General features: G+C 39.1%; 1 protein-coding gene and 1 long non-coding RNA gene across 4 annotated transcripts in view; one reads left to right on the top strand and one right to left on the bottom strand.

Annotated features, from left to right (window-relative positions):
* The first annotated feature begins 1678 nt into the window (after positions 1–1678).
* On the top strand, positions 1679–25844 carry HACD2 (3-hydroxyacyl-CoA dehydratase 2). 3 transcript variants are annotated; one of them, XM_075757073.1, is made up of 8 exons: positions 1773–1901; positions 5289–5378; positions 8297–8414; positions 8772–8790; positions 13223–13311; positions 19091–19212; positions 19884–20062; positions 22115–25844. In XM_075757073.1, the coding sequence occupies exons 5-8, from the start codon at positions 13264–13266 to the stop codon at positions 22195–22197; spliced, it is 432 nt and encodes a 143-aa protein (XP_075613188.1). In that variant the 5' UTR covers positions 1773–1901; positions 5289–5378; positions 8297–8414; positions 8772–8790; positions 13223–13263; the 3' UTR covers positions 22198–25844. The 3 variants fall into 3 exon arrangements, with proteins under 3 accessions (XP_075613186.1, XP_075613188.1, XP_075613187.1); XM_075757071.1 differs by lacking the exon at positions 5289–5378 and having other exon boundaries at positions 1679–1901; XM_075757072.1 differs by lacking the exons at positions 1773–1901; positions 5289–5378 and adding an exon at positions 2104–2589.
* Positions 4969–26510, bottom strand: part of LOC142602384 (uncharacterized) — a 29111-nt gene continuing 7569 nt past the window's right edge. Inside the window, exons 4-6 of the long non-coding RNA XR_012836167.1 lie at positions 18519–18617; positions 7460–7605; positions 4969–5366 (exon numbers count right to left, since the gene is read on the bottom strand). This is a non-coding gene — a long non-coding RNA (uncharacterized LOC142602384). The remainder of the gene's footprint in view (positions 5367–7459; positions 7606–18518; positions 18618–26510) is intronic.

The raw sequence follows: 26510 nt of genomic DNA, 5'->3' as shown, positions 1-26510 counted from the left end.
CCTTCCCTTTCCTCCTTCACTAGTCCTTCAATGTCCCGCAGCCCATAAACTGCCTATTTTTCCTTTTTCTCCAGGGATATAACTAGCTTACCATTGCCTCCTATTAATATCCCTTCTGGTCTGCAGGAACAATGACCTCTACCTCAAAAATGATGTCATATGTATCTAATTCAACTCTGAGCAACTGACTCCAACCTCGATTTTGACCTCGATTTTTTTGTGTCGTTTGAAGAGTAGAAGATAGATTATTCTATTTCCACTGAAGAAGGACATTTTATGTACTTGAAATCCTGTCTAATTTTGCCAGCCATCCTAATGGGTCCAATAAAAGGTGTTACCTCTTCCGATAACCCTTGTCTTGTGTCATGTTTGCAGAGCCACTCTTGGGGTGCAGTAGGGTTGAAACAATCCTCAGTAGCAGAGGTTCTGCAAGACACTGGTACTGCCCAAGATGGACCACTTCATTCTTCTTGTATTTCTTTTGTATAAAATTCAGTCTTCTCAAGAGACATGGAAAATTTGGGACTTTCCACTGGTTTCCACTACTCGGGTTTCTGGATTTGCAGAGACTTCATTTACTTAATTACAGGCCTGCCCAACCACCCAAGCATCCTGTGCATGTTTCTGGTCAATGAAAAGACCTTTGCCAATTGTATGTGTGGCGTGCGGAGACTTCTCTATTGCTGTTTCTCTTTGCTCACAAGGAAGTCAGCACAGGAGTCCATAGCTCTCTCCTCTGTACTGAGTTTCAGGCTTTGAAAATGTAGAAAAATTTTTAGTTGCATACCTGAATAAGAAATGATCTGTTTCTCTAAAATTTATAGGAATATTTATTGGAATGTTGCACTAATTGCTGTTTGAAAATTAAATTCTTGTAAATCCTCTTTGAATTTTGAGCCCTATTGACTGCAAGAGATGCGCGTGTAACACCATGAATTTGTTAGGCCACATAAACGCTTACGGGAAAGCAGAATCTGCTGGGAGAGGAGAGGACTGTGCTGTTACTCCACATTGCTCAGAAAGGAACTGCACCATAGCCAGCATGAAAAATAAACTGAGAATTGTTTCTGGAAGTTGAGAAGTAATCCCACAGAATATTTACAATTTCCGTAAGAAAAAAAAAAGAAATACATTTATTTTCATCCTTTCATTGTCACTTTTTGGAAGGTTAGTTCTAGTTGTACCTTCCCTAAAGAGGACGCTTGACTTGGTGTCACTATGGAACTTAACACTATCCAGGTTTTTTGCGATTGTATAAAACTTCAGAAAATGAATTACAGCTCTGGCAGCGCTCAGCTTCAGCAGCTTATTAAAACTATAAAAGCGGTAAAAACCTCCTAAATATTCCTAAAATAACCTCAACTTGAAAAACTAACGCTATTAATTTCCCTGAGGAGATGACTGACCTAGTTCCACCTGCAGGAGCGGGACCGCAGAGGGGCATTTTAACCTGGTTTAAAGCGTGACCCAAGAGGTGATGTCCCCCTCGGCCGGGACACGCCACCCCGGGCAGCGCTCGGGGGAAGGGACATTCCGCCGCTCCGCGGGCACCAGAGGAGCCGGTCGTGACCCGGAGCGTCCCTCGGCAACGGGGCGGGAGGCCGGGGGTAGCGGCCGCACCATCTCCCGGCGACGGGGAAACCCACGACTGCGCAGAGCGCCCTGCCCGCCTCCAAGATGGCGACGCCGGCGCCGGGGGAGGCGGGTAGGTTCCGCCCCGCGGCCCCGCCGTACGCTGAGAGCGGACGGAGGCCGCGGGAGCGCCGCAACATGGCGGCGTCTGGCAGTGGCGGCAGCCGGGCGGATAACGGCTACGGCAGCCAGCAGCCGCGGCGGCGGAAGGGCCCGGGCGCCCTGGCCACGGCCTACCTCGTTATCTACAACGTGGTGATGACGGCGGGGTAAGGAGGCGTGCGGGGGCCGCCGGGCGCGACCGCTCGCGGGGGTTCTCCCTGGCAGGGGCGCGTCACCCGCCTGCGCCCGGGCTCCCCTGGGCGCCCCGCCCGCCTCCCCGGGACAGCGGCCGCCGCCGTTCCTCCGGCCGCCGCCGCCTTCCCCGACACCGGGGAAACTTTCCCCGCACCGGCTGCCCTCCGCCTGGCGGGGCGGGTTGGCGGGGGGGCGGCCGGGCGCCGCCGCTGCTACTGCTCCTTACGTCCCCTCTGCCTGCGGCGCCGGCTCGGACTCCCCCCCCCCCGCCCCGCGGCGCCACCTGGCTCGGCAGAGCCCGTCCCGTCAGAGGCAGCGGTGCCCGAACAGCGGCGGCTGGGAGCCTGCGGGCGCCGTGTGTGCGTGCAGGCGTGTGCCCTCCCGCCGTGGCTGCGGGTCCCTGTGCCCGCCCCGGTTTTGCCGGTCCGGCTGGCGGCCCCGGCGCTGTCCCGGCCGGTGGAGCGGGGCCGGGTTGGGAGAGGAGTTCCTCAGCGGCGCAGGGAGTTGGACCGGAGGAACTCGCTCGGTCTTTGCTGCCGCTGTGCCCGGTCTCCCTTCGAGTACTTGCAGCTTGAGCCGAGCCTGCCCGGGTGTGGGACGGAGATGCGCTGTGGTTCCCGTGGTCCCTCATGCTATCGGTAGTCGTGCCGCATGCTTTCGGTAACCAAAACCCTCTCTTGCTGCCTCTCATGCTGGAGAGGGGTTTCTTGGGCGTGTGTGTAAAGTTGCTTTGCTTCTCCGTTGTCTCCATCATGTGCTATGACGATAACCCGGTGCCGATCGGGGTTTGGTGCCGGGGTGTTCCCGGTGCCGGGGTGTTCCCGGTGCCGGGGTGTTCCCGGTGCGTGTCCCTGGCGCTGCCCCTGCCCGGGCTGTGCGAGGCCTCAGCAACCCCGGCTCAGCCTGCTCAGCTCCGGGTGAGCCGCTCTGCGGCTCGTCCTCTTTCTTTGGGCCCCTTCCAAAACTAATTCAGTGGAACAGCACACACACGTGTTTTCTGGGAACTACTGGGGTTTATAATTGGCACCTTAATTTGCTCTGCAACTATTTTCTCATCCAGGTGATTGTGTAGATTGCTGTTCTTGCCTCACTGTGGCTGTGGTGTGGACTCCAGCACTTTTCAGTAGAGGTGAACCTAAATGCAGGGAATTTATTCGTGATAGTAGTTCAGAAGACAAAGCTGTTACCCTTTAGAGCCCTGCGAGATTTCCCCACAACCCCTTCAGCTGCTGCCTGTTTTTGGGGGGATTTGAAAGCTGCTGCTTGCAACGTGTGAGCTCCAGGGCCTGCCTGATGCTCTGCTCTGCCCTGCGTAGCAAAATGGAGACCTGGGCAGTTGGTGCCCGCTGGGGTGTGTTGTTAGGCACAAAAGTAAAAATAGTAACAATTGGGGACTCTCAAGGTAAAGGAGAATTTGTTTGTTGGGTTTTTTTAAGAGGCTGTAGAGTCTTACTGGAATCCAGATAAAATCATCTCTTGCAAGATTGAGGATATTGGGGTGGGTGGAGAAAAGGGCCTTTAAAATGGATCGTGAATGAGCCTGTTTTCCGCTAGATAAATCCTGGCAGGTGAGAAGTTGGGCAAACAGAATAGTCTCACTATTTTGGGGGAAGATTACTGTAGAACTAACACAGATATGATTTATTTCTGTAAGGCAATTGGATGTGATGATTCCTCTCTTTGCTGGTGACAGCTGCTGCTAGTTCAGCTTATAAGGTAGTTACACCTCTGTGGAACCAAGGTAGCTGAGAGGGGAGAGCTCAGTTCTTGCAAGGTGCTTGTTACACCCATTACCCAGTAGGTGTGTTTCTGTGAAACAGAAGTGCTAAGCAGATGTATGGCTCCGTATGATACTTGCAGGGTATTTCACTCAGAGGGGAATGATAATTACCCACCAGTTTGATAAAAAATAATCTCTCTTTAAGAATTCTTAATTACCTGGTGTTAAGAAGGTAACCTCTCTGAGCTCTTTGAAGTAAAAGCATTTGCCTGCTCATTGACCTCCTATTTAATTCACTTACCTTTATAAAAGATCTCAAAAACCTGAGAGAGAAATTGCAGTATAAATAGAAAGTTTCTTTAGAGGTCTTGAACTTTTTATCATGGCAGGCAAGTTCCTGAGCATATGAAATTTCTGTTTCCTCAGAAGAAAAAATTAAAACAAATCCAAGTGTTAGAATCTCAGAAACAAATAGCATAAATCTGTGTTTGGCTTTCTGTTGTCAGGTAAATCTTGGTTGTGATATTACCTGTTTTCCTGATTTATACCAAACCTTCTAGAAGATTCTAGTCTTGGATGGGATGTGGCATATGGTGCTTTAACATGAGCTGCTCTTTTTTCTGTGCGTGTTTGTGATTAGCTTCCCGAATTGCAGAAATCACCTACCACAGGAGTCCTGTGATCAGGGTTCATACCTCTGTGGTGTCAGTCCCTGAGGGCTCTGACTGGTAACTTGTCTTCAAATGGATGAGGATTTTGCTTTTCCCCTGGACACTGCTGAAATTCCACAATATACATCACTGAGCTTAGGGGGGAAAAAAAAACAAACCAAACCTCAGTTAGTTATTCTTTTTAAAAGTCTTCATAATAAGGTTGGCAGAAGCTCAGTGGTTCGTATGAAAAGATTGATACACAGCTGGTGGCAGTAATTAATTACTGTCCCTGTGTCAGAGTGCTCAGACTTAGCTTCGCAGACAGCACTGCCTTGGAAAGAGAATTGTGAAAAGAAAACACCAAAAATGTGAAGGTGCCCAGGTGATGAAGTGATACTATAAAGCACATGGAATTATTTTTTTAAGTGTTCTTTTTGTTTTGTTTTACAAAAAAGTGGCTTTTAAACTGAAGCACGCAACAGCTTTGTCATGCAATGATCAGGTAGCAGACTAAATGTTTTAAAATCATAGTTGCCTTAGCTATTAGCTTTATTTAAAATGGATCCAGTAACAATTGTAAAATCTTGGCATAATTATTGTATTTACTTTGCATTTATCTTGACTTAGCTAAAGAAAACATTGATTCTAAAAATCAATGATCTTGTTTCTAATTTTGTAATGTAGTGCATGTGGTATATGGATTCCTAGTAGTACAACGGCGTTTGCAGGAGCAAAACAGTAGAAAAAGTATATATATCTGTGGACCCCCAAATAAAGCTGCATGCACTTAACGTTTGGTAATGTTTAAACGGGTGTTTCCTTTCAGAAATGGGACCAATGTGGCAACAGGGAATAACCAGTCCTGCAGTTGGTTCTCAGCTGTACTTGCTCAGGTCTTTTTGACAGTGGTTCAAAGCGTTCAGATGTACAAAGTATTGCATCTTTCTTCTCTTGTGTTCAGTCAAACTGTTATTTTCCTGTCACAGCGTGAAGTCATGTAGTCATGCCTGACCTGGCATAGGAAGCTCATTCTGGAGGCATTGATGCAGCATGGAAATGATTTCCTGAAAACCGTGGTTGACTGAAATCACTGAATAAGGGGGGGGAGGGTGGGGAGGGAGGGCATGCTGTTAGAGTTGAGTGTAAATGTTTGATAAGCTGCTTTAAAATGTGATTATGTTTCTTATTTTTAGTCAGGTGCCCTCATTGACTAGTACTTCTGGGTAGAAGTAGCCTATGGTGGTATAAACAATGACTTTCAAAAGGATTTCATGCAACAAGATAGATCTTTATGTAATAGCTTTTGAGTTCACAAGGGTTGGTGTTATCAGTATGGAGCAAAGAGTGTTCTGGGCTGTAAGTTTCATTGTCCACGTTTTCAGTGACTAGTTGTTAAAAGTCAAAGTAGGCTTCTCCCTTTTCAGGTTCATTCACTGAATCACTTTTCTGTGTTCTCTTGCATAAATGATGTAGAACCTCAGTAGGCTTTGCATAAGAAAACACCTTTTTATAATTTGTAAGAGAAATAAAGGGAATTAAACTGAGCATAAACCTTGTTTATCAAGTCTGGGCAACTGAAAGTACAAAAAATTAAATTGTGTGTATGCAGTATTTATTTTCCTTAGTTTGGATTAATCAAAGCATGTAAGACTCTAGCTTAAAGTTCACAGGCATGGCAGTGGTAATTTAATGAAATGTAACTCTGGCTGGTATATCAGGTAAACTTTAGTGCCCAGGTCAGAGAAAACAGGAAAAAATAACTTCTAGCTTAGCTTCCATGTGACAGTGGTGCCTTTTGCTGCCCTTTTAACCTTCTCACCAAGTTTCTTTTGCAGTTTTCTGTAAAAAGAAATCTTCCTTGTTTTTACCTACTCTATGCCATTTTCTCTAGTTATAGTAATGAGCTATTTAAGAATCACAGAAGCAGGACAGAGGTACTAAATGTTCAACACAGAGTAGGCACAGCTTTTAATTTTGTACGAATTAATACTTTGGTCTGTACTAAATATTTTTTTGAAGGATAGTAATTTTAATGATAAAAAAGAGATGTGTTCTTTGGGAATGGAAAGTACAGTCTTCCTGAAGTCAGTGATCCAGCAGGGAGGGTGGAGATGAGCGAGGTGCTGGAGCTCCTCTTGGAGCCATGTACTTCAAGGTGAGAACAATTTGCAGGCACAACCAAGAACTGGTATCTTGTGCAACCTGAGAAATTGCTCAATTCAGCAAAGTTTCTCAACACACATGGTAGATTAGGAAAAATAGAGAAACTTGACAGGTACAAACAGAACAACATCAACCTGCTCTGATTTACTATTCTAAAACAGAAGCAGCCAGTGTTGCAAGGGAGAGTTAATACTCTTACTGGTTTATTCTGCACCGAAATCCAAATACCAAATTAATCTGATTCTTTCTTTGTAAACAGCAATTACTTGGCAAGTGATTGTTTTTTTGTTTCCCAAGACAGCTTTAACTAAAATAAAAGGCAGGGCTTGTTTCTCATTCCCAATTTCTCTTCCTCACTCCTACTGCTTTTCTTTGGTGCTTGTCTTCTGAGAAGTCCAGGCAGAAATGAAATAGCTTTGTTTCAGTTGTACCAACAAATGTTGTTATGAACACAAACTTGGATGCCAGAGTTACTTATTATTGAAAAATCTGAACTTTACAGTGTTATTTCAAACAACTGTTACATATGGGAAAATATTTGTATATACGTCATAATACCTAAGCTAATGTGGTTCTTCTAAGCATTTAGTATGCTGTAAATTAAGGGAACTTCACCTTCTCTGTTACAAAATCACAGCTGCAGATTATTTTTTTCCGAAGAGTAAAAAGCTATTGCACAGTTAGGTGACTTTCTACATGTCTACACGCACTTCCACTGAGGTGTGCTGTTGTTAGAGATGTTTGGTGACTGTTAGCACAAGCATTGTAACAGCACTTCTGGGTTTGGGTGGAGGTAAAGTAGGGTGACATTAAGAGTGGCTGAGGGCAAGGCAGCTAGGATGAGCCTGTCAGTGAAAAGTTCAGGAGCCGCTGGTAAGGATTCCCACTAATTGTTCACCAGCCCCTTCTCCCCATGTTTGCCACAAACATGGAAATAAAGTTAACTACAGATGCTAATTTCAAATGAAAAAGTGTTTGACCAGGGTGTACTCACCTTAGTTTTGTGGCTTGTCCTAGACTTCACTGAAGAATTTCTGAGGTTGTGGGCAAACACTGACTCTGGACAGCTGTGGTAGTGAAAGATCTTACTGTGTCAGCCAGGACTGGAGGAAGAATTTTTAGCATTGCTTCCTAAATTGCCTGAGGGGAAAATCAGCAGGATTAACAGATAACGTTTTTTTATAGTATAGTTGCAGTTATATAGGCACTGCTTATGTAGGCCTAGATATATTTGTTGCTTAAAAAGGAAAGCTGGGACAAGCATGGCTATTGCTGCCTTCAAGGCTTTAGCAGGCTCAGTTTTCTTGCAGTTACTTATCCATAACTGTTTCTCATAAAATATATGCTGGCAATTAAGCTGGATGGTCTATCATAAAGTCTAAGGGTTTACTTTGAACTGGAACACTAAAATTAATGCCTTCTGAATCTTAATTGTTTATGTCATGCTTCTTTAAGTTATGGTATGGTAAAAGATCTTTGACTAGCAGTAAATGTTTTTTTTGCTTAAACTAAACAAAATGTGATTCCAATCTTATTTAAAATGTCATGAATACCTTCTATAACTAAATACAGCTCACTGAAAATTAGACATTAAAGATATTGTTGGTGCTGAAAGAGGTTTAAATAATGCATAATATTTGACTTTGATAAATTTGCAGAGAATCCAAGTATTTAATGTTTTCAGTGTTACAGAGGGTAGGCAAAAAGTCAGTATCTTTAGAACAGCTATATGCCTGTTGCTTTCACAGTTACTGAAAGAGGGATTAAGGATTTCTTTGTATTTATGCTCTGCGTAATATCTCCTTATCTTAGACTTTTTTCTCTCTTTCAGATGGCTTGTTATTGCAGTTGGTCTAGTTCGAGCATACTTGGCTAAAGGTAGCTACCATAGCCTTTACTATTCAATAGAAAAGCCCCTGAAATTCTTCCAAACTGGAGCTTTGCTTGAGGTAGGTGTAGTCTTCTTCCCTAGAGTTATTAATATTGGCATGAGTGTTTTCTTTGGGAGAAATAAGGCAGCTTTTGTTGAACAGTGCTTTCTAGGTACTTGTTTTTTCATTAGCATTTATAGAGTGATTTGAAGGCAAACAGAAGAAATATACACCTCACACAAATGCTGGATTTTTCCTTCTAGCAAGTGGTGAGGGAGCTAACTGTCTGCTATCAGCTTGAGCATCAGAGCTAAATATTAAGCTTAGTCTTTGAAATACAAATATTGAAAGTTAAGCTTTTGTGATAGAACTAAATGTGTTTCTGAATTGCTTCATTTGAAATGTTAGTGATTTGAATTTTTCTTTTTGTTCTAGATTCTGCACTGTGCATTTGGTAAGCTTGCAAATTTTCAGTTTTATTATTTTTATAGAAGATTGCAGTTTTAGCAATATATTAGCATTAAAAATGTTATGATCTGTGAATTACCAGATTTAATTCTTGCATAACTCACTAATTTTTGCTTGAAGTACAGTCCAATTTTTTACTAAATAATTTGACAAGTTAAATCACAAAAATAAAAATAGCGTAACGGGTTTTCAATTACTTGACATTCTGTTTTTACCTAGAGATCCTTCTAATGCTACAAATCTTAGAGCAGTTTATAAATGTTTTATAGTAGATTATTACTCTCTACCTCTACATCCTATAATCTTCTGTACCAAGCTGTCTTTCCTCAAGAAAAAAATATTTCTAGCTGGAAGTAATTTAAATTCTAATAAAAACATTTCATGCAATAGAACTTTGGCCACAGCCATATAGCATAGATATGTGTTGTAAAATTAGGAAGGGGTAACCACTCTTTATCTCAGATTCAGCTGTTTGAAGAGCAAGAATTACTTAAGACTTGACAATTCTTGCTAGCCTGTACCATGAGGCTGGTTTGTTAGCTGGCTACCAGGAACTCAACTGTATGTGAGCGGCCTGGGGTCAGCAGCAGTGTCGTGGCTCAGTCAACCTGAAGAGCCTCATGTCTGAGTAACAGGATTACATCTTCTCCACTTCGTTAGTTGTTGCGAGTAATGAGCAGTTTGGCCTCAGCATTTGGGTGGTTGGTTCATAGAATAAACGATGTGTCGCAATCTCTGCAAGATCAAAGCCAATGTGCTATAAAAGGGAGCAGTACCTGTTTGTATACCTTTGCTTAACTCTGAATTTTCTAAACAATCCAGTCTTCACAAAGAGACAGTCTTATGATCAGGTAGGTGGTCTCGTGATTTAAATGTGTTTGAGCTCCTACCTGAATGTTTGCTAGCTACTATTTAAAGAATAAGATAGGATTAAGGTTCCTGAACCTGCAACTACAAACCTGCTGATGTTCACGTATTGTACAAACAATCTACATGCTGGAGGGTGTCTCGCTATGGTACAAGTAGGTTCATACTGAATTCCTGTGCAAAAGATTTTAATTTTTTTAATAACTAAATGTGACAGTTGGAAAACTTAAAATCATATACATAATTTTGTCAGCAGAGGGCAGTCTAAATCTGTATTTGATAACATAGTTCTGACCTTCCTGAATAATTGTTACTCTGAAAATGTTATCTTATAAAGGACAGTTTGTAGACTGTGCACAGATCATCCCAAGAAATGAATGATTATATATTCAAAGTAATATAAAGACTTCTCAGACTAAACTTTATGTATCATATACTTGCCTGTGGTGCCAAGGTAGTCCTTCCAATACTGTTTTATTTTACTAAATCTCAATTACTGTTTCTTACCAGAATAAACCATATTTACTTTTAAAAAATTTGTCAAAAATTAATAGTGTGAAATTTTTGAAGTCTTATTTAACAAGTGGCAGGAAGGAAAAGTTAAATCTCAGAATATGGGACAAAAAAACTTGCAAATAAAATGCTATTTTACCATCCTAAATTTATAATGCTCTATTGTTTTCTTAAGCTAAACTTGTGTGCAGATGCCAATGTTTACTAGTACTAAATATAATAAAGAGTGTAAAAAAAATTAATTGGATTATCTTTTCCTCGCACTTTAGAGTATATGTCCACACAAATCAGTGAATAGCAGGAGAGTCCTGTGTTTCGCCTTCCAGGCTGGTGCACAACAGCAAACAGGATGACTGTACCAGCCTGTCTGTGTGCAGAGCTAATAATCCTGGCTTGGTTGATTTGAGATGTGGATTCATTTAGCCCATGTTATCCTCAGTCACACAATATAATATTAGTGAAGAGAGCCATTAGTAGAATGTTGCAACATTTTATACCATTATATCTCTATCTTTTTGCTTTTCCTAAAAAAAGGTTTGGTTTTTTTACCAAAAACCCACTTATTTTATTATAATTGCCCATGGATATTTTTTTTTCTGTTAATGGAAGCACTTGTCAGCTAAATAAAAAGATGTGTTTTTGCACAGCTGGATACACTGCTGCTGTCTGATGTAGTCCTACTGACTCTGGTAAAAGTTTCTATGCAAGGAGAAACAGGAAATTTGCAGATTCCTTTGTCCTTGCTAAACTAATTGCTACAACTGGAGCTGTAATTCTCTGTCAATAGAGGAGCTTATCTGTGACAGATGGCTGTGTGTATCAGCATAACTTTTCTCTCCACATCTTTTCAGTAGAATCTGAAACATTAGCATCTGTCAGGCACGTTCTTCAAAATATGAAGATTGATAGGGGAATGTCTCTAACAAGCATGGTTGAGAACAGAACTTCGGCATGTGGCAAAGATTTAAAAAATGGAAAGCTCTACATGAAGAGAGGAGGTGACATGAAGCCTAGAGATCAGGAGGAGGGACTGAAGGGCAGGCAAATGGAAAGTGAACGTGCAATTCCTTGACTTGTGTAGCAGACAGAATCCAAGTGTATGAATGGCATTGATAGCATGGAAGAGCTTCTGCCTGGAGGAACTTGGTATGGAAGGAGGTGATAGGAGCCACCAAAATGAAGAAGCAATAGTAGTACAGGGAGTTTGTGAAGGGAGTGGAGAAGAGAAGCAAGAAGGCTTTGGTGACTACAGGTTCAGCCTACAGAATCACTACATACCAGCCTCCTGCCATAGTGATGCTTACTGGTAAGCCAATGTCAGCACTGGTTGACTTTGCTTTAGCCTGCTCAGTTAGGGGGGAAATGAGGGCCCCACCTGTAAGCTACGCATACAGACTGTTCTCAGTCAGGATCTTGCTGGGAGAGGGGAGGCACTTGCTAGGAATTGGAAGATTTCCTGCTGGAGGTGGGAGGCTTAGTCCAGGATCTGGAAGAGGTCTGGACATGGCTTACTTGCTGCTTGGTTCTGGTTCTGAGCCCTCTGTCAAGCACTGCTCTAGCACCTGCAGTGCTGGAGAAGCGGTGACATGTTTTTAAAAATACCAAGTTTAAAATTGTCTGTTGGGTACCTTTCCAGTGCATTGACTAAATAATTAGAGGCAAGTAAAATTTGCATAAATTGTAGCTGGTGGGTTGCTTATTTTGATCTCCTGTTTTTAGCATAGATTGGCATTGTCTTGGCTGTAATGAAAAACCTTGTTTGTCTTGTGAGATAATCTTGGATGGTTCCTACACGATCTTTTTGGTTTATTTATAGATTCCTTTGCAACAACATTAGTTTATCTTGCTTAGGAAGGGATGATCTAAATTATATAAAAGAAAAGGTCTGTTATATCATAGGAGTAAGCCTTTAATGAGTACAGATTGTGGAATTTTATAGCATCCCTTTTTATGTTGTCTGAGTAACAGAAATTCTGCCCTGAGGTTTTACAACAGGAATTAGATTATGAACAGTATGTCATAAAACTGAAGAGAAATGTGTTTGTAGGATTTTTCCCTCTTTCTGCTCTGAAAGACGACTAGTATAATGACTGTGTGACTGAAAGTAATTCTAATGAAACTTGCTTTTGGCTTTTCTTACTCTTTCTTCCTCTTCTACTTTCCAGTTTGGTCTTTCCATCTTTCTGAGGCTGTTGTGTTGCTTGCTGTGACTTGCATTAGTTTTAGAAGCACTTTTTACTGTGTATTAGGGGCTATAATAGCTCTTCCATTTGTCTTCATCATGCTATTGGAAGAAAATAAAACTTTGTGCTGTGAAGTTTAGAAATTTTGTGTAATTTTGCAGTCTAAAACTATTCCTGCTCTGCCAGGGTGGATAGGATACTTTTAGTGGCAGTTTAACTGGCAGCTCAGAACTTGCTTAGAAGAAACAGTGAAATCTGCATCCTTGAGAAAATCTTTAAAATGTTTCTGTATCTACCAGTGCATGAGCTGTTCCTGGGGTTTTGGTTTGTGCTCGTTTGGTTGGTTTTTTTTTAAAGTTGTATTCCCAGGAAGGAATTACAAATGTTCTATCTATCAGAATATGGGCTAGATCAGTGTTTATTCAAAGTAATTATACTTTTTGCTTGCTGTTTTTTAGGATATACTCTGCAAAACATCTTTATTGGTTTTACTTTTTAAATCACAGGAATGAAGAGTATCTTGGATATTTTAATCAAACAGGGTTTATTTGAAAGACTGTCCCAAAAGCTATTTGATTGAAGTTATCTTATTCAGCTGTTGTGTATTAAGGAATGTGCTATGATTGCAGCAAGACCAATTGCTTTTATTTGCATTTTGATGCACAGAGTCTTGTCAGGAGATTGCATTGCACTAGGCTATATAGACACACCACAGGATAGGCTTCATACTATCAAATTAAAAAATTAAATGCTTTCCTTCCAAAACTTTCAAATAACTGAGTTTAGCTGTGTTTTATTTTCCCACCTCCCACCCTGATAGTCAGGAACATTTACTAATTGCAAAATATCTTCCAGGCATTGTTCCTTCTTCTGTTGTTCTGACTGCTTTCCAAGTGATGTCAAGGGTTTTCCTGACGTGGGCAGTAACACATAGTGTAAAAGAGGTAAGTTAAGCTACAAAATAGATAGAAAAACTAATGACCCATGGTGAAAAGCAAGTGTTGATTGCTGTCTTATTTTCCTTAAAATGGCTTCTGTTTGTATCCTGATGTGAGATTGTTTATGTGAATTTCTGTGGATCAAAAGAAATAAAAATAAATCTCATGTAATCTTTTCTTGACAGTGAAATAGACTGAGGTCTGATCCTCTCACTGTAAGACATCTAGCTCCTGAATAGATTTTGCAGTCCTTACTGAAAGTTAAAGAGGTTCCAGTGTGTAATATGGAACCCAGAATTTGGGACAGCATTCTAGTATTGATCTCACTAGTGCCATAAATAGCAAAATCTCCTCATTGCCCCTTCTTTCATACACAACTTGCCTTCTTTACCATGGCACGTGGAAGCTACCCCTCAGCTGTTTGTGCACAGCAGTGCCTGGATGTTCTCCGTTATCACTTTCCAGGATAATCTTCCCTCTGTCCTTCATTTTTCTTACATTTAAGCATAGGTGGGTTTTGGGGCCTGTGTGGTTTTTTCTCATTGCTTACCACACCAAATATTGCTGTACTTTATACAAATCTTGACATGGAGAATGTCTTAAGGAGCTTGTCTCATTACCAAGTCTTCAGGGAAGCTGCTTTTACCGCCTTACTCCAAATCTGTTATCAGAGCATCCATCTATGTGTAGAATAATATAAGTCACTGTAGTTCCTAATAATTTATAGCCCTTTCTGATATTATGATGCTTGTTCGTGCAGAGCCTTAGTTTCATGCTATTTAAAGTGGAGGGATGTTATTTTTCCTCAACAAACTCAAAATCTTGTAAACACTTATCTTCTGTATGGATCTCACTTTTGGTGCAAATAAATGTACTCCAGTATCTGTTAATTAACTGGAGATAAATACTAGATTTTGATCAAAAAAGCTTTGTGATCCTAAGACATTAGATTTTAGATACATATATAAAATATTTTTAAAGAAATATGCCTGTAGTTTTGCTCATTACCTGTATAATGTTGGGGTATCTGGTGCTCCCTAAAGAACAGCTATAATCTGTTTTTATGAATTGCCTCCTGGTTTTGAAGTAACCCAAATGTTAAAGGTTGGATTGCATGGATAAGAATTATTCCATGTGTTGTCTGTTAGACATCAAAGGGAAGTCTGCAAAATGATTGTGGGTTAGGTTTTTTGAAACTTATGCCCACATTCTCACCAGAGAAAACCAGCAAAATGGAAGAAAATGGGAGCAACAAGTTCAGCCTAACATTCAATTTTTAACAAGGATTTCTTTAACAAGCATTCTTTCAACAATAGTACATTCAGGTTTTGCCTCACGTTTGTGTGGTCTTTTGGTTAAAGCCTTGGGAGAGACTGTATTATGTGTTACTTTTTTAATGTCTTGGAAAGTGGACATAAGAATGGTAAGGATGAGAAATATTGTGATGAGTTTTTCACCTGTGACTTAGAGCAAATAAATCAAATGCAGAGGCTGTATTCTGACCCCTGCCCTTCCCCCAAGCAGAGAGCATGCAGTCTCACCTGGGGAGATGTATTGAAAGTGTCACGAGTGTTCTACTTTTTCTAAAGGGCTGTCTGCACAAGTGAGCTCCATGGTGAAGTCCAGGATTAAATTCTCACACAGCTTTATGGAACTTGTAAGCTATGCAGTTGCATGATGAGGTTCTTGTAAAATAAAACGCAGTTTTCCTCTTTAACTTTTTGAGTGAGACTTGTTCAGTATCTTGCTTTTCCAGACTGTTTTAATATATAATATAGTTAAAAGAAGAAACATCTGTATTGCATCCCTCCTTTGTCAGAATACTCTTCTAGATATGTGATGTGATTTGAAGCATGCTTCTTGCCACTAACATGTTTGTGCTTTTTGTTGAATTTAGTGCTGATGTGTTGTTAAATTCAATATGAAAGTATTTATAATAAATGTTAAAGCATGGCAAATGTTAAAGTACTGCACACTTCTTTGGGTAGCAATGAGATTCCCCTTACCTGCACCATATGAGTAGCTGTAGGCTTAGGGGAGGAGGACCGGGCATGTAATACAGTACTTGTAATAGTTTTGTCATTACATCAGAAAGGAATTGGTTTGTGAATTTTACAGTTTCTCCTACATAGGAGGGAAGAGAATGAGCAGACTGGTGTGAAATGCTAGAAGTAATTAGACATAGGAGAATAGAAGGTGCCCTTCAGTTCAAAGTTGTCTTTTTGAATTTGTGTGAACAGTGAGATCATCTGGTGACATCATGGCAGGCCTTTGTAGAGTTCTGTTCTGATAAATAATTCCACACCCAGTTCTGATGGATAATTAAAAAATGGTGTCAGCAGTGATTTAATGCTTATCCAATTGGGTGCAGTTACAGATAAGTTGCAGATAAGCATAGTGTGTATATTTGGATGAACCTTTGTAGAACAGTCAGTCAAAAGGAGTGGTGTGAAGATGACATGTATAGCATATTGAGCTGCAGGTGTGAATTGATGTCCAGTAGTAAAGCATAATTAAAGTGGGAAGATCAGCTTAATTTATGATATTTAAGACTAAGTTGTAGTAAAAGAAGTCCTCGATGGAAAGTTCAGAACTCTTAAATGGGTGAGTGCAGTTTAAAAGCCTGATTCATCACTGCTTTACATCTATGTAAAATTTGAGTAATACTGTGTAACACAAATGTCTGTCAGGCCCTTTGTGCCTACTGTGAAGCTTCCTTTTTTTTTTTTTTTTAATTGATGTACCAGAGAACCAGTGCTCTGGAGGAAGGCTTGCTCTTTTACCATTACAGTTGCAGAGTGCAACTTTACTTTTAACTTTACTTTTGACTTTACTTTTCTGCACTGGATGACTTAATTATGTGTTTAACTGAATTTTTCTGCAAATAATTTATCAAACTGTTACTATTAATGTGGAGAAATCGATAGAATTTCCCTTTTCATGGGTAAGGAGAACAGTAAAAACCTCTCAGGCTTTATTTTGTTGATTCCCAATTCTCATCTTTGCATCTTAAAAGGCTCTGGGATTCTCTAATATTTTTAACAAACATTGTCTGCTATTCATAGTATTGAAGTTAAGCTAAAATATATTCAGGACTCTCCTTGATGATAAATTGGTCTGAAACACATGCCAAAGAATGATGTGTGTGGTATGATTGACCTTTAAGGCAGTTGGACAAATAAGTTGTAAATAAAGTGTAAAATGTGCTTTGACTTAACACCTCCTTCAAAGACTGGCATGAAAAAGTAGAGGAAGAGAAATTCAGTTCTGAGGGCAGCATTGAGCTTAGTGGTTTGTTAAGGGTCTACTGTTTATTTGCTGTACTATCCCTCTTAACCTCAACTTGGAAGAGGAATGATACAAATGTAGCATTAGCAGTGTCTAAATGAGTAAGAGTCTTGCGAGACTGTTTGTAAATCAGTTCCCAGGGGTTTGATAATGTGTATCTCTGACATCTTTATTTGAAGTATTGAAAAATTGTCAGTCCTCAAAGAGATGTTCCAGCAGTGACAGACATCTGACAGATCTGTTAGTGTGTAAGAAGTGTACTTTTTAATGATGAGCTGTGGAATGTAGTTCAAATATGATGATAAAATGCACAGTAGTCTTCTGCTCATTACTGCACAGAATGAAGCTATTTGAAAACAGCATCAGTCACTCTTTTATCTAAAGCACCACCAATTTCCGGTATTTATTTCTTCCTTAAATATTTTTTTTTCTTCCTTAAATAGGGACACAAGTTATAAAGGCACAATCAGTGATTCTTTAAGTGACCTTAACAGGGTTGTGTGTGTGTGTGTGTTTTATAATGGTGCGAACCATTATAAAACTTCCAAACACAGTTCTAATATTAAAGTAGATGGGAAAGACTAGACCTGAGAAGGCAGTGTTACAGAAGTCCTGTGATAGAATTGGATTGTAACTACTAGATTTTCTACTTCTACAGGTATCATTCACTGTTAGCTTCACAGTTTCTTGTCCTTGCTCGTGTCCATGGGTGCTACTTCAAGCTACAAATTTTTGTTTCTTGGTTTTACTAACTTCTGTAGTTAATGAAAGAAGTGGGGTTTCAAAGTACAGGTTGAAGTCTGTGACGCATAGGTTTAGGTGAACTCACTAAGCTGCTACTCCTGATTTGACCAGAAGATGCAGCTCTGGAGTGCTTGTGAAGCATGTTGCTCCTTAGGAACAGCAGCATCTGTGAAGTGCTGTTAACTTTTCCAGGTTGAGAGCTAAGTCTTGATTATAAAGCAGACCCCAGACAAGATTAGGATCCTGTAGCAATGTGAAAATAGATTTGGTCTTGTCTCTGAAAATCTTCAGATAAGTTTTGGATTTTGTTCTTACATGGTGATGTAAGAAAGATTAAAATATAAGCGAATTATTAGTTTCATGTGGAAAAAGGACAAGGTGTGTTTGCTGCAAAATGCAAGGAGAGTGACTTGAAATGCTATACACAGCAGAATATAGATTAACAGCAGCTCTACATTCCAGGATATCCCATGATTTCTTTATAAATCATTCTGGGTTTTGTAGTCTGTAACAGAAAGTTGTTTATGGGTAATCCTCATGAGCGTTTTTACATGCAAATATATGATCAGTCCTCTCCTGTTAAAAGGTTTCCGATTTCCCGTATATTTTCTTGTTCCTTCTTCTGTTTGTATATGCACTTTGCACAAGATGAGCAGGGTATACTACCCATACCTACTGACTTCCTTTTCCCTTTCTTTCAAGAGTTGGAGGAAAAAAGAAAATGCAGGCCCTTGTGGTTGAGCTCTTTTTGTTCCCACAATCCACTGAATTTGGGCTCAAGATACTCATACAGCTGAGAATTCTGTTGAAGGGGAGGGAAAGAGTGGGAGGGCTGCATAAAAATTGTGTTTGTGCTCTCAAGAGTTTGTAGTGCAGGTGTGTGACCCCATATACTACTTGATCAGTGTTATTCCATCTGAAACTTAAACCTCGTAATTATGCTCCCAAATCTAATAAATCTAATAATTCATTTTAAAATATATGCTTTTGAAGATTAACCTTCAAAATATAAAGAGAGTAAAAGCTAGTTTAGTGATGTGTGTCTGAAATAAAATCTTTTTAAGACGTGTAAAGCAGTGAAATAGAATAATGCCTTGAGTGTAACATTAGAGGAACTATGCTGGATACAATAAGCAGAAAAAGGAGCAAGGAACAGTGAAGTGGGTAGCTGTCAAGCTTACCTGAGGTGAGACAATCTGAGCTTCTGTTTCTTCTCTCCCCCAGCCTATGTCCTGGTGTTAGCTGTTCTGCCTCTGCTCAAAATTAGGACTGTTTCTCATCTGTAGAGACAGGAAAACAGTGCTTCTACTCAGAAGTAGCATGGACTAGGATCAGAATATAAAGTCTAAACCAGATATTGAGTGTTAGACTAATATGTTATCATTCTTTCCACTTGCTGTGGTAGGAAGCAATCATAGGACTGAAATAAAAACTGGTACTGTATAGGAATGGGAAGAGTTAGGAGTCGTTCTCAGCATTTCAGGGATTTCTTGTACTAATTCACCTTGCATAGAATGGGAGATCTTAAGTTATTTGATCACCAAGCAGAGCTGTTCTTAAGCAACTTGAAAAATATGGAGCATGATAGGAAGAGTTTTTTACTGGTTTTGCTTTTAAGCTCATTCTTGGAGTCTGTTCTCTAAAATGATGCAGTAAAGCAACCCATGGGAATTGATTTCTTTGAGGTTTTCTTGGGTCTGGTGAGTAACTAGTAATGCTTGAATTCGTATTGAGCTTTTTTTCTTTCTTACAGGTACAAACTGAAGATAGCGTCCTGCTGTTTGTGGTGGCCTGGACAATCACTGAGATAATCCGTTATTCTTTTTATACGTTTAGCTTGTTAAACCATCTGCCTTATCTCATCAAATGGGCCAGGTAGGTGGCATAATAGAAATTGTAGCCTTAAAGCACTGAATTGACAAGGATATTTATCTTGGAAATAGTTGCAGTACAAAAATTAGATTCTACCTTGAGGGAGTTGCCCTGTTGGTGAATGTGACTTCCTCACTTGTTTCCAGCTGATTTTGGGTTAAAAAAACCCCTGTTACATTGTAAGCTGGAAGAGTAGTTTGTCAGAACTCAGTCCCATTTACAAAATGATTGTGTTTATCAGAAACTGACATGTAACAGTAAGGGGTAACAGTAAGTAAACTGACATGTAACAGTAACCCTTAAATTCAAGGGTAGTACTTGGAACAATCTTTAAGCTCATTGATTAATATCAACTGTGTTTGATGCCATTTTAAGTAATATAATGGCTTCTACCAAAGAGTTCAGAAATGAAAGTAACTCTGTGTGTGAGAATAGTTTTAAAGACTTGTCAGATTCTCAGAGGTAATCTTTAAATAATTCAAACTGATTGCTGATTTCAGTACTTATCTTGCAATAATATTCACACCTTGCCATGCTCTAATCAAATAAGAGCTAAGGGAAATAAATACTGCGTTGAGAATTTAAAATTTGAATATCCATATTAGCATTTAACAAATGCTTTGCCAGAGTTTGTCATAACTTTTAATCCTTTCTGTAAATGTTTTTTGTTCTAGATACACTTTGTTTATAGTATTGTATCCAATGGGAGTCTCAGGCGAATTACTCACAATATATGCTGCGTTACCCTTCGTCAGGCAGTCTGGCTTGTATTCCATTAGTTTACCTAACAAGTACAATTTTTCTTTTGACTACTATACGTTCCTGATCCTGGTTATGATCTCTTACATTCCAAGTAAGTATGAGTTTGTCAGCGTTGGGTTTTTTTTAATATTAAAAGCTGTAATAGGAAAAGCTAATAATTGTGGGATTGACATACTTATTACTAATTTTGCAAAATTAATTTTGAAAATTATCTAAAGAAAAAAGTCAGAGTTAAAACTGCAAGGATTGCTTTCTACCAACACCCGCAAACCAGGAATACATGTTTTTTCTCTTACACTTGGAATATTAAATAACTGTAGGGAAATGTTGACATCTTCATATTTTTTTTTTCCCCCACTTAGACTTTCAGGAGAACAAAGTTCAAACCAGCTTCTTAAAATTTAGTTCTTTTGTCAGGAATAAGAACACCACTTTTGCATTAGTGGGTAGGGAACCGTTTCTGTTGAATAAATTTGAATTGTGACAGTCTCTGGTTGATGTTGCTGTAGATGGAATGAAGATTTGGCTTTGCTGCTTTGAAATGGGGAATAGGAACACAGAAGCCTTTAGGAAATTTAAATGTGCAAAGAAAGTCTGACATGCAGAATACTGTAGTGATGATGTTGCTGCTGTTAGCTATCTCTGCAGCTGTCTTTATATGAACCCTGTTGTTTGTGCAGAATGATAAAACAAAGATTTAAATTTCAGTAGTGTGGCTGTCCCTATAACAAGCATTTAGACTTTCTGTGAACCATCTTGTAATCCTGACATCAAGGTTCATAAGTTTTTCCAGCTGTTCTTAAAAAAACACTTTTCATGGATTTGTTTCTCTTTGTTCCCCTCCTCCAAAAATGATGATGTTACTAACTTCAAGCAGCCAGAATAATATCGTTTGGTTTAATCAAAATAACCATAAGTATTAATTACTTTTTGTGCAGTAGCGAGATCACAGTTGACAGGTCATGTGGAAGAGAACCCACATTGAACCCAAGTAACACTTTTAGCCCACTTTCTCCATTAAAATGCTGTCTCTTAAATGAGGTATTTTCTGTGATCTGTTATCATTTGCTGGATGTGTAACTTGAATGCAGAGGGTTTTATTATTTTTTTTATTATTATTGTGAATTGGTACCTTAACTCTGAGAAGCTAACTCTTGATAGTTGCATCTTACCATTTACTTCACTTTATATCTCTAATTTACTACTTGTCTGTCAAAATTGACATCTTGCTAGAAAAGATGTTATTAAATTCTTTGCATAGTAATGGGGATCCATTATTAAACTTCTAATGGAGAAAGCACGTGGCTCTGTATTCTGTTATGTCTCTGGACAGCTGTATTCAGTCCTTAACACTGGTGGAGGGATTTGGGATATGGGGCAAACAATCAGGAAATGAAATACAAGGTAAAGAAAGCCAAAAGAAAAAATACTTACTCAAAAAAAAAAAATTAGTACGCAAATTAAATAGTTTGGCTTATGTTTATGACATGCATTCTGCATGTGTAACTGATATAATTTAGGCTGTTACTGACCGTGTTTAATTTTTATATGGTTCACAAAGGTTTAGTCTCATGGCAATTCTAGCTTTTGCTGTTTACGTATGTGTATGTTTTCCATCCCCTGCTTTGTTGTTCTGCAAGCATACTGTGTAATGTAGTCTTAGAAACAGGAGGAGAAAAAGCTTTGCATGGAAGATAGAAGTGATGATAGAGGCACTAGTTTATATAGAGTTCCTTAGATCCTGAAAAAGTGACACTAGAATTATAAGAAATGAAACAAATCTGCAAATTTCATTCTTTCAGAAGGACTTTTTCCTCTCTGCAATATATTTACTTTCTACTGCGTGTGTGCAGTTCAGGAAACTTGTGTCATCCTGCTTGTACGTGCAGAGTTAAAGAAGGCATTTTGCATTTAATTAAAAATGTGATTGCTCTAGCAAAAAATAAATAGTACCTGAAGCCTAAGGACATTATCACTTATTCTCTTTAAAGAATAAAAGGCAATTGATGACTTGAGTGGAAAGCGGATAAGCATGTTTTCTTTTAATAAATAATTTGTGATCTTGAGCTTGTGCCTGTGCATCTTACGTTAACACATAAGCCACACCTCATACTTTATTTACTTAAGTCTGTTTTCTCTTCAGTCTTTCCTCAGCTGTATTTTCATATGCTACACCAGAGGCGAAAGGTACTCTCCCACACTGAAGAACACAAGAAGTCGGAGTAATTTGAACTATTTTTCAGAACTTTTCAAACATCAAAATGCTGCAGATTTTCAATACCCAGCACGTTTATAAAGAATATACCTGGATAAAATGTCAGACGTAAAAGACCAATAATTTAGCAAGAATAACCAATAAATCTGATTTCACTGAAATTCCACAATGTAAAACATTGAAATAATTTTCAGCTTGCAGTGCTTCAGAAAACTTTTAAACTTTATATGGCTTGGCAGTTAGCCTTTTCCTTAAATGATGTGCTAAATGGTTTTCATTTGTTACTAAATGCCTGAAGGTTGCAGTATGAGTGATGAAGTTGTACCCACTAATTGCTTGAATTGGGATTATATTACCGATACCTCTTCTTTTTAAGTGCTTGACTGCATGCCAGAAACTGTATGTATTGCTGTGAAAGCAAACAATATGCTCTGGAATACTTTAGGATTTTGTCAGAGACTTCAGTGGACAACGTAATCCGGGCAAAGTGTTTGAATTTAGAAAGGTAGGTTGTGTATTTAAAAGGTGATGGGAACAAGAACAGGAAACTAACTATAAGAAATGAGGGGAATGTGGTTCTTTAGGAATTTAAACAGTAGGGTGTCTGACCAGAGTGTGTTCTCTGAAGATCTTGTTTAAGCTGATTACTCAAATGCTAATGTTAATTCAGAGGCTAAAATGTTTATCTGAAATATTAAAACTCCTCTACTGCATCTCTGGATACTTTTTTAAATATATAAAAAAAAAACCCCAAACCTGACTGTAATATTTTTAGTGATATCAGTAATGAATCTAAACAATATAAGGAGGCAGGTCACCCAGAAACCGGTGCAGTTCTTCCTTTTTTACTTTAAATAATCATCTCTAATCACTCTCCACTGTCTCAGTGGTATTCATGTTTCAGTGTTGAGGACTATTTGGTCTGCTGTGGAATCATTTGAGGACCTTGTTCCTCAACCTAGTTTTTCTCAAGTGTCTAATGCGTATCACTCTGGCGTATCCAAGCAGGCAGTTCCAGGCACTCAGCTTCTGAAATGTTGCAAAGTCATAAGCTCCTTCTTTGAAAGCAGATTATCTCGTGCGTTACATGCTGCTTTTGCAGATTGGACAAGCCTTCCCTCATTTGCTCTTTTGAAAGAGCAGAAGACCATAGAAAGTTAAATTTTCTTAGGTGCTTTCTCTGGCTTCTCAGGCTAAGCCTTTCCTTGGGAAGGTAAAAGAGGAAATGAAAGAACTGAGAAAACCTTGTGGCAAGGTGTAATGCACTAATGCTGTGTGAGCAGTGCCCCGTTATGAACAGGCTGTTGGTGGGCAGGGGGATGGAAGGGACCAAGGGAACAGGGAAGTGAACAGATATCCAAGCAAAGGCAAAAGGAAATGTAGGTCGTGGTCTGTGCTCTTGATAGTTGAATAGTCCTGTCTTCATCCAGTCGGAGCCACTAGACAACGCCACAAGGGCTTCTCTGGCTTCCCTTTTGTAAATCATGATTTAGCGAATAAAGGAGGTGTGACCACTTCTGTGGTAGCTGCAATACTAGTCTCATGCTGTTCCTACCAGCACCTCCTCCTGGATGGGGCCTGTATCTGTGTCCCAGTTACTGGTGCTTGATGCGTTATAGCTCACATAGCCAGTCAGTACTGAGGGCACAGGCTCTCTGTTCTAGCACTTGGGGAGAGCTGGATTTACAATTATTTCGGTTTGTTTGTCAGAGCTATATTTAAAACTGTATTCTTCAATAATTTCCTTTGGCTCCATCAAAAAGCCTGACTGAATTTTCCTAGCGCTCAGTAACAGTATAATACCTTTCCTGTTCAACACAAACAGGACTGTTGTAAGCAGGGAGAGGGTAACACAATAATGACTTTTGCTTCTATTTTAAACCTTTTAGAGACAGCTGTTGACTAATAAAAAATGCTATGGCCATATCCAATCTCAAAGTGGTTTGGCATTCAAAGATGCAACGATTTCAATTCACTTCATCAGGTGTTTTGTTGTAGTGATCTGAGAGATGTTGCATTACACTTTTGAACAACGAGTTCAGTGTAAACTTCCACCTCTGAACAAAACATCTCCTTTTGCTTATACTTGCTATCAAGAGTGTCAGTATTTCTGAAGGATGTCATCTAAAGGATCTGATTTCCTCACATGCTCAGGTTACTGGATATTTTGATGCTCAGCTCCTGAATTTTTCTTGATTGAATTTCTGTGCCCAAATAAAAGATTTCGTTTCAGATTTGTTGGCCCAATTTGGGGAAAGAAATGGCTGTGTAGTATTCCTATATGAAACAAAGTCATAGCTCTGTTGATGAGAAAGATGTAGTACAGATCTGTATGAGATAACATTGGCACTGTGTTAAAGCAAAGAGAGCTGCCATTAGGGAGAAGGCTTGTACAACCAACGTCGTTACTGAGTAAGCTTTATTATGGAATATTTAATTGAAAATATTAATTTACCACACAAATGCAAATAAACTACGTCTTTTAAAAGCAAGTTACTTTTAAAATAAATAGAAATTGCTTTGGTAGTAAGAAATCTTATCAGCAAAGTTGATTTAAAAATTATATTCTGAAGTATGAACATGCAGTTGTTATGTACAAGAATTCTAGCACTTCAGCTTGCAGTGCTCTTTCAGGTTTAGCTTCCATGGAAATCACTAGAAAGTGATCTTCATTAAGAACTGTAGTGCAGTGCCCTAATACTGTTTGGGTTTTTCCCCAGTACTGACTTTGGTCACACGTGTGGGGTTTTTCCTCCTCATAAGAACAATTTTTCCCTCATCTGTCACTGAAATTGTAATGTGGTTTGTGAACTTTATAATAGAAGCTTTGATTAGTACTTTTTGTCACAGATCTAGAGGGTTGGGTTTTTTTCCCCACAGACTGTTTACTTGGCTCGCATGTTTTCCATCAGCATCACCAAACTTCTGCAGCAGACAGGTTTTCTGCTTTGGTAGTCTTTGTGTTGTGTGCACCAACTCAGTCGACAGTACTTCATGTTCTACCATGCCAGCTCTGTCCGAGTTAGTCATTACCCTCTAAAAGACCAAGGTTCTTATCAGTGTATAGTTTACAACTGGAATTGTAGAAATGTTCATATTGTAAATTACAGTAGGATGCAGGTTACAGTGCAGGTAAATTGTAATTTTTTACAATGTGATGTTTCTATCAAAGTGGGTTTTTTTATTTATCGGTAGAAAGGTTGGCATTTGTGTGGACCAATCTGCAGTGTCATCTTAAAACCTATCTTTCAGCTTAAAATTTTCATGAGTATACATCAAATCATACATTTTGATGTATATTTATGTCAGTGAAATTTGGGTGCAAACTATATACAGTCATTTTTGTATTTTTTTCTATGTTGTGAAGAACAAAATTGTAATTTTATAAGTCTGATTCACTAAGGTTATCATAAGTTAAATGTATTTTTTGTATATTTAGGAATCTGATATTACCTGGAGCTCTGAAAGATTAAGACTAGACTTTTTATGCATGTTTGGAAGATATTTCTACTTGATAATGCAGTTAAATGGTTTGTATGCTAAAATACTAGTCCGTGTTTTTGGCTTGTGAAATTGATTCTGTGCTCTCTGCCTGGATTTGGCCTACTGATCAGTGATACTAATTGCTATAATCCAAATAAAATAATTCTGAACAAAATATGTTGTATTGTTACTGTTTAAGGAACAAAAGCAGATACTTTATAAATGTGAATTAAAGCTGTAATTTTATTCATTTGTATAGAATATGTACCTTGCAATTTACAAGATTTTTTGGCATACATAACTTTTGAGCTCAAACAAAAGAATTAAGCAACTTGATACTGTTACAAATGCTCTCCTTTTCACTTTTTTAAAAGAGATATTCATAACAATGTGTTAACTGACTGTAACATTCAAACTTACAACTTCCTGAAGTATCCTCAATAGAATGCAAGCTCTTTGTTCTCCTGTTACCTGTACTCTAGATGGTGATGGTTTTCTACAAAACCAAAATCGTTTGAGTATTATACATATAGTGGAATACTTAATGCAAGAGAATACTTCAGAGTTCATTTACTAAATATAATATGTCTGCTACCACGGCAACATTCTTAGCATTTTTAACACTTCCTGAGAGAGATTTAAATACTATGTCTAGATGCCATTAATGCTCATAAATAACAAGTTATAATTCTCTAATAGGAACTGAGTAGTAGTTGCAGAGTGAGTGCTCTTATTCTAGGCATATGCTTGTCATAAGATTGCACAACAACAGTGATTTTTTTGTTTGATTGCAGACGGGATGAAATAATGTTGTCATGGCCAGCATCAGCACATGTCCTAC

The sequence above is a fragment of the Balearica regulorum genome, chromosome 6, assembly GCF_011004875.1.
Source record: "Balearica regulorum gibbericeps isolate bBalReg1 chromosome 6, bBalReg1.pri, whole genome shotgun sequence".
NCBI lineage: Eukaryota > Metazoa > Chordata > Aves > Gruiformes > Gruidae > Balearica > Balearica regulorum.
The sequence above is the reverse complement of the archived record's forward strand: the minus strand, read 5'-3'. Positions and strand labels throughout refer to the sequence as shown.

Coding starts and splice junctions, on each gene's coding strand:
- HACD2 (XM_075757071.1), top strand. CDS start 1,771: ATGGCGGCGTCTGGCAGTGGCGGCAGCCGGGCGGATAACGGCTACGGC. Junction 1,902..8,296: donor AACGTGGTGATGACGGCGGG/GTAAGGAGGCGT, acceptor TCTCTCTTTCAG/ATGGCTTGTTATTGCAGTTG. Junction 13,312..19,090: donor TAACACATAGTGTAAAAGAG/GTAAGTTAAGCT, acceptor TCTTTCTTACAG/GTACAAACTGAAGATAGCGT.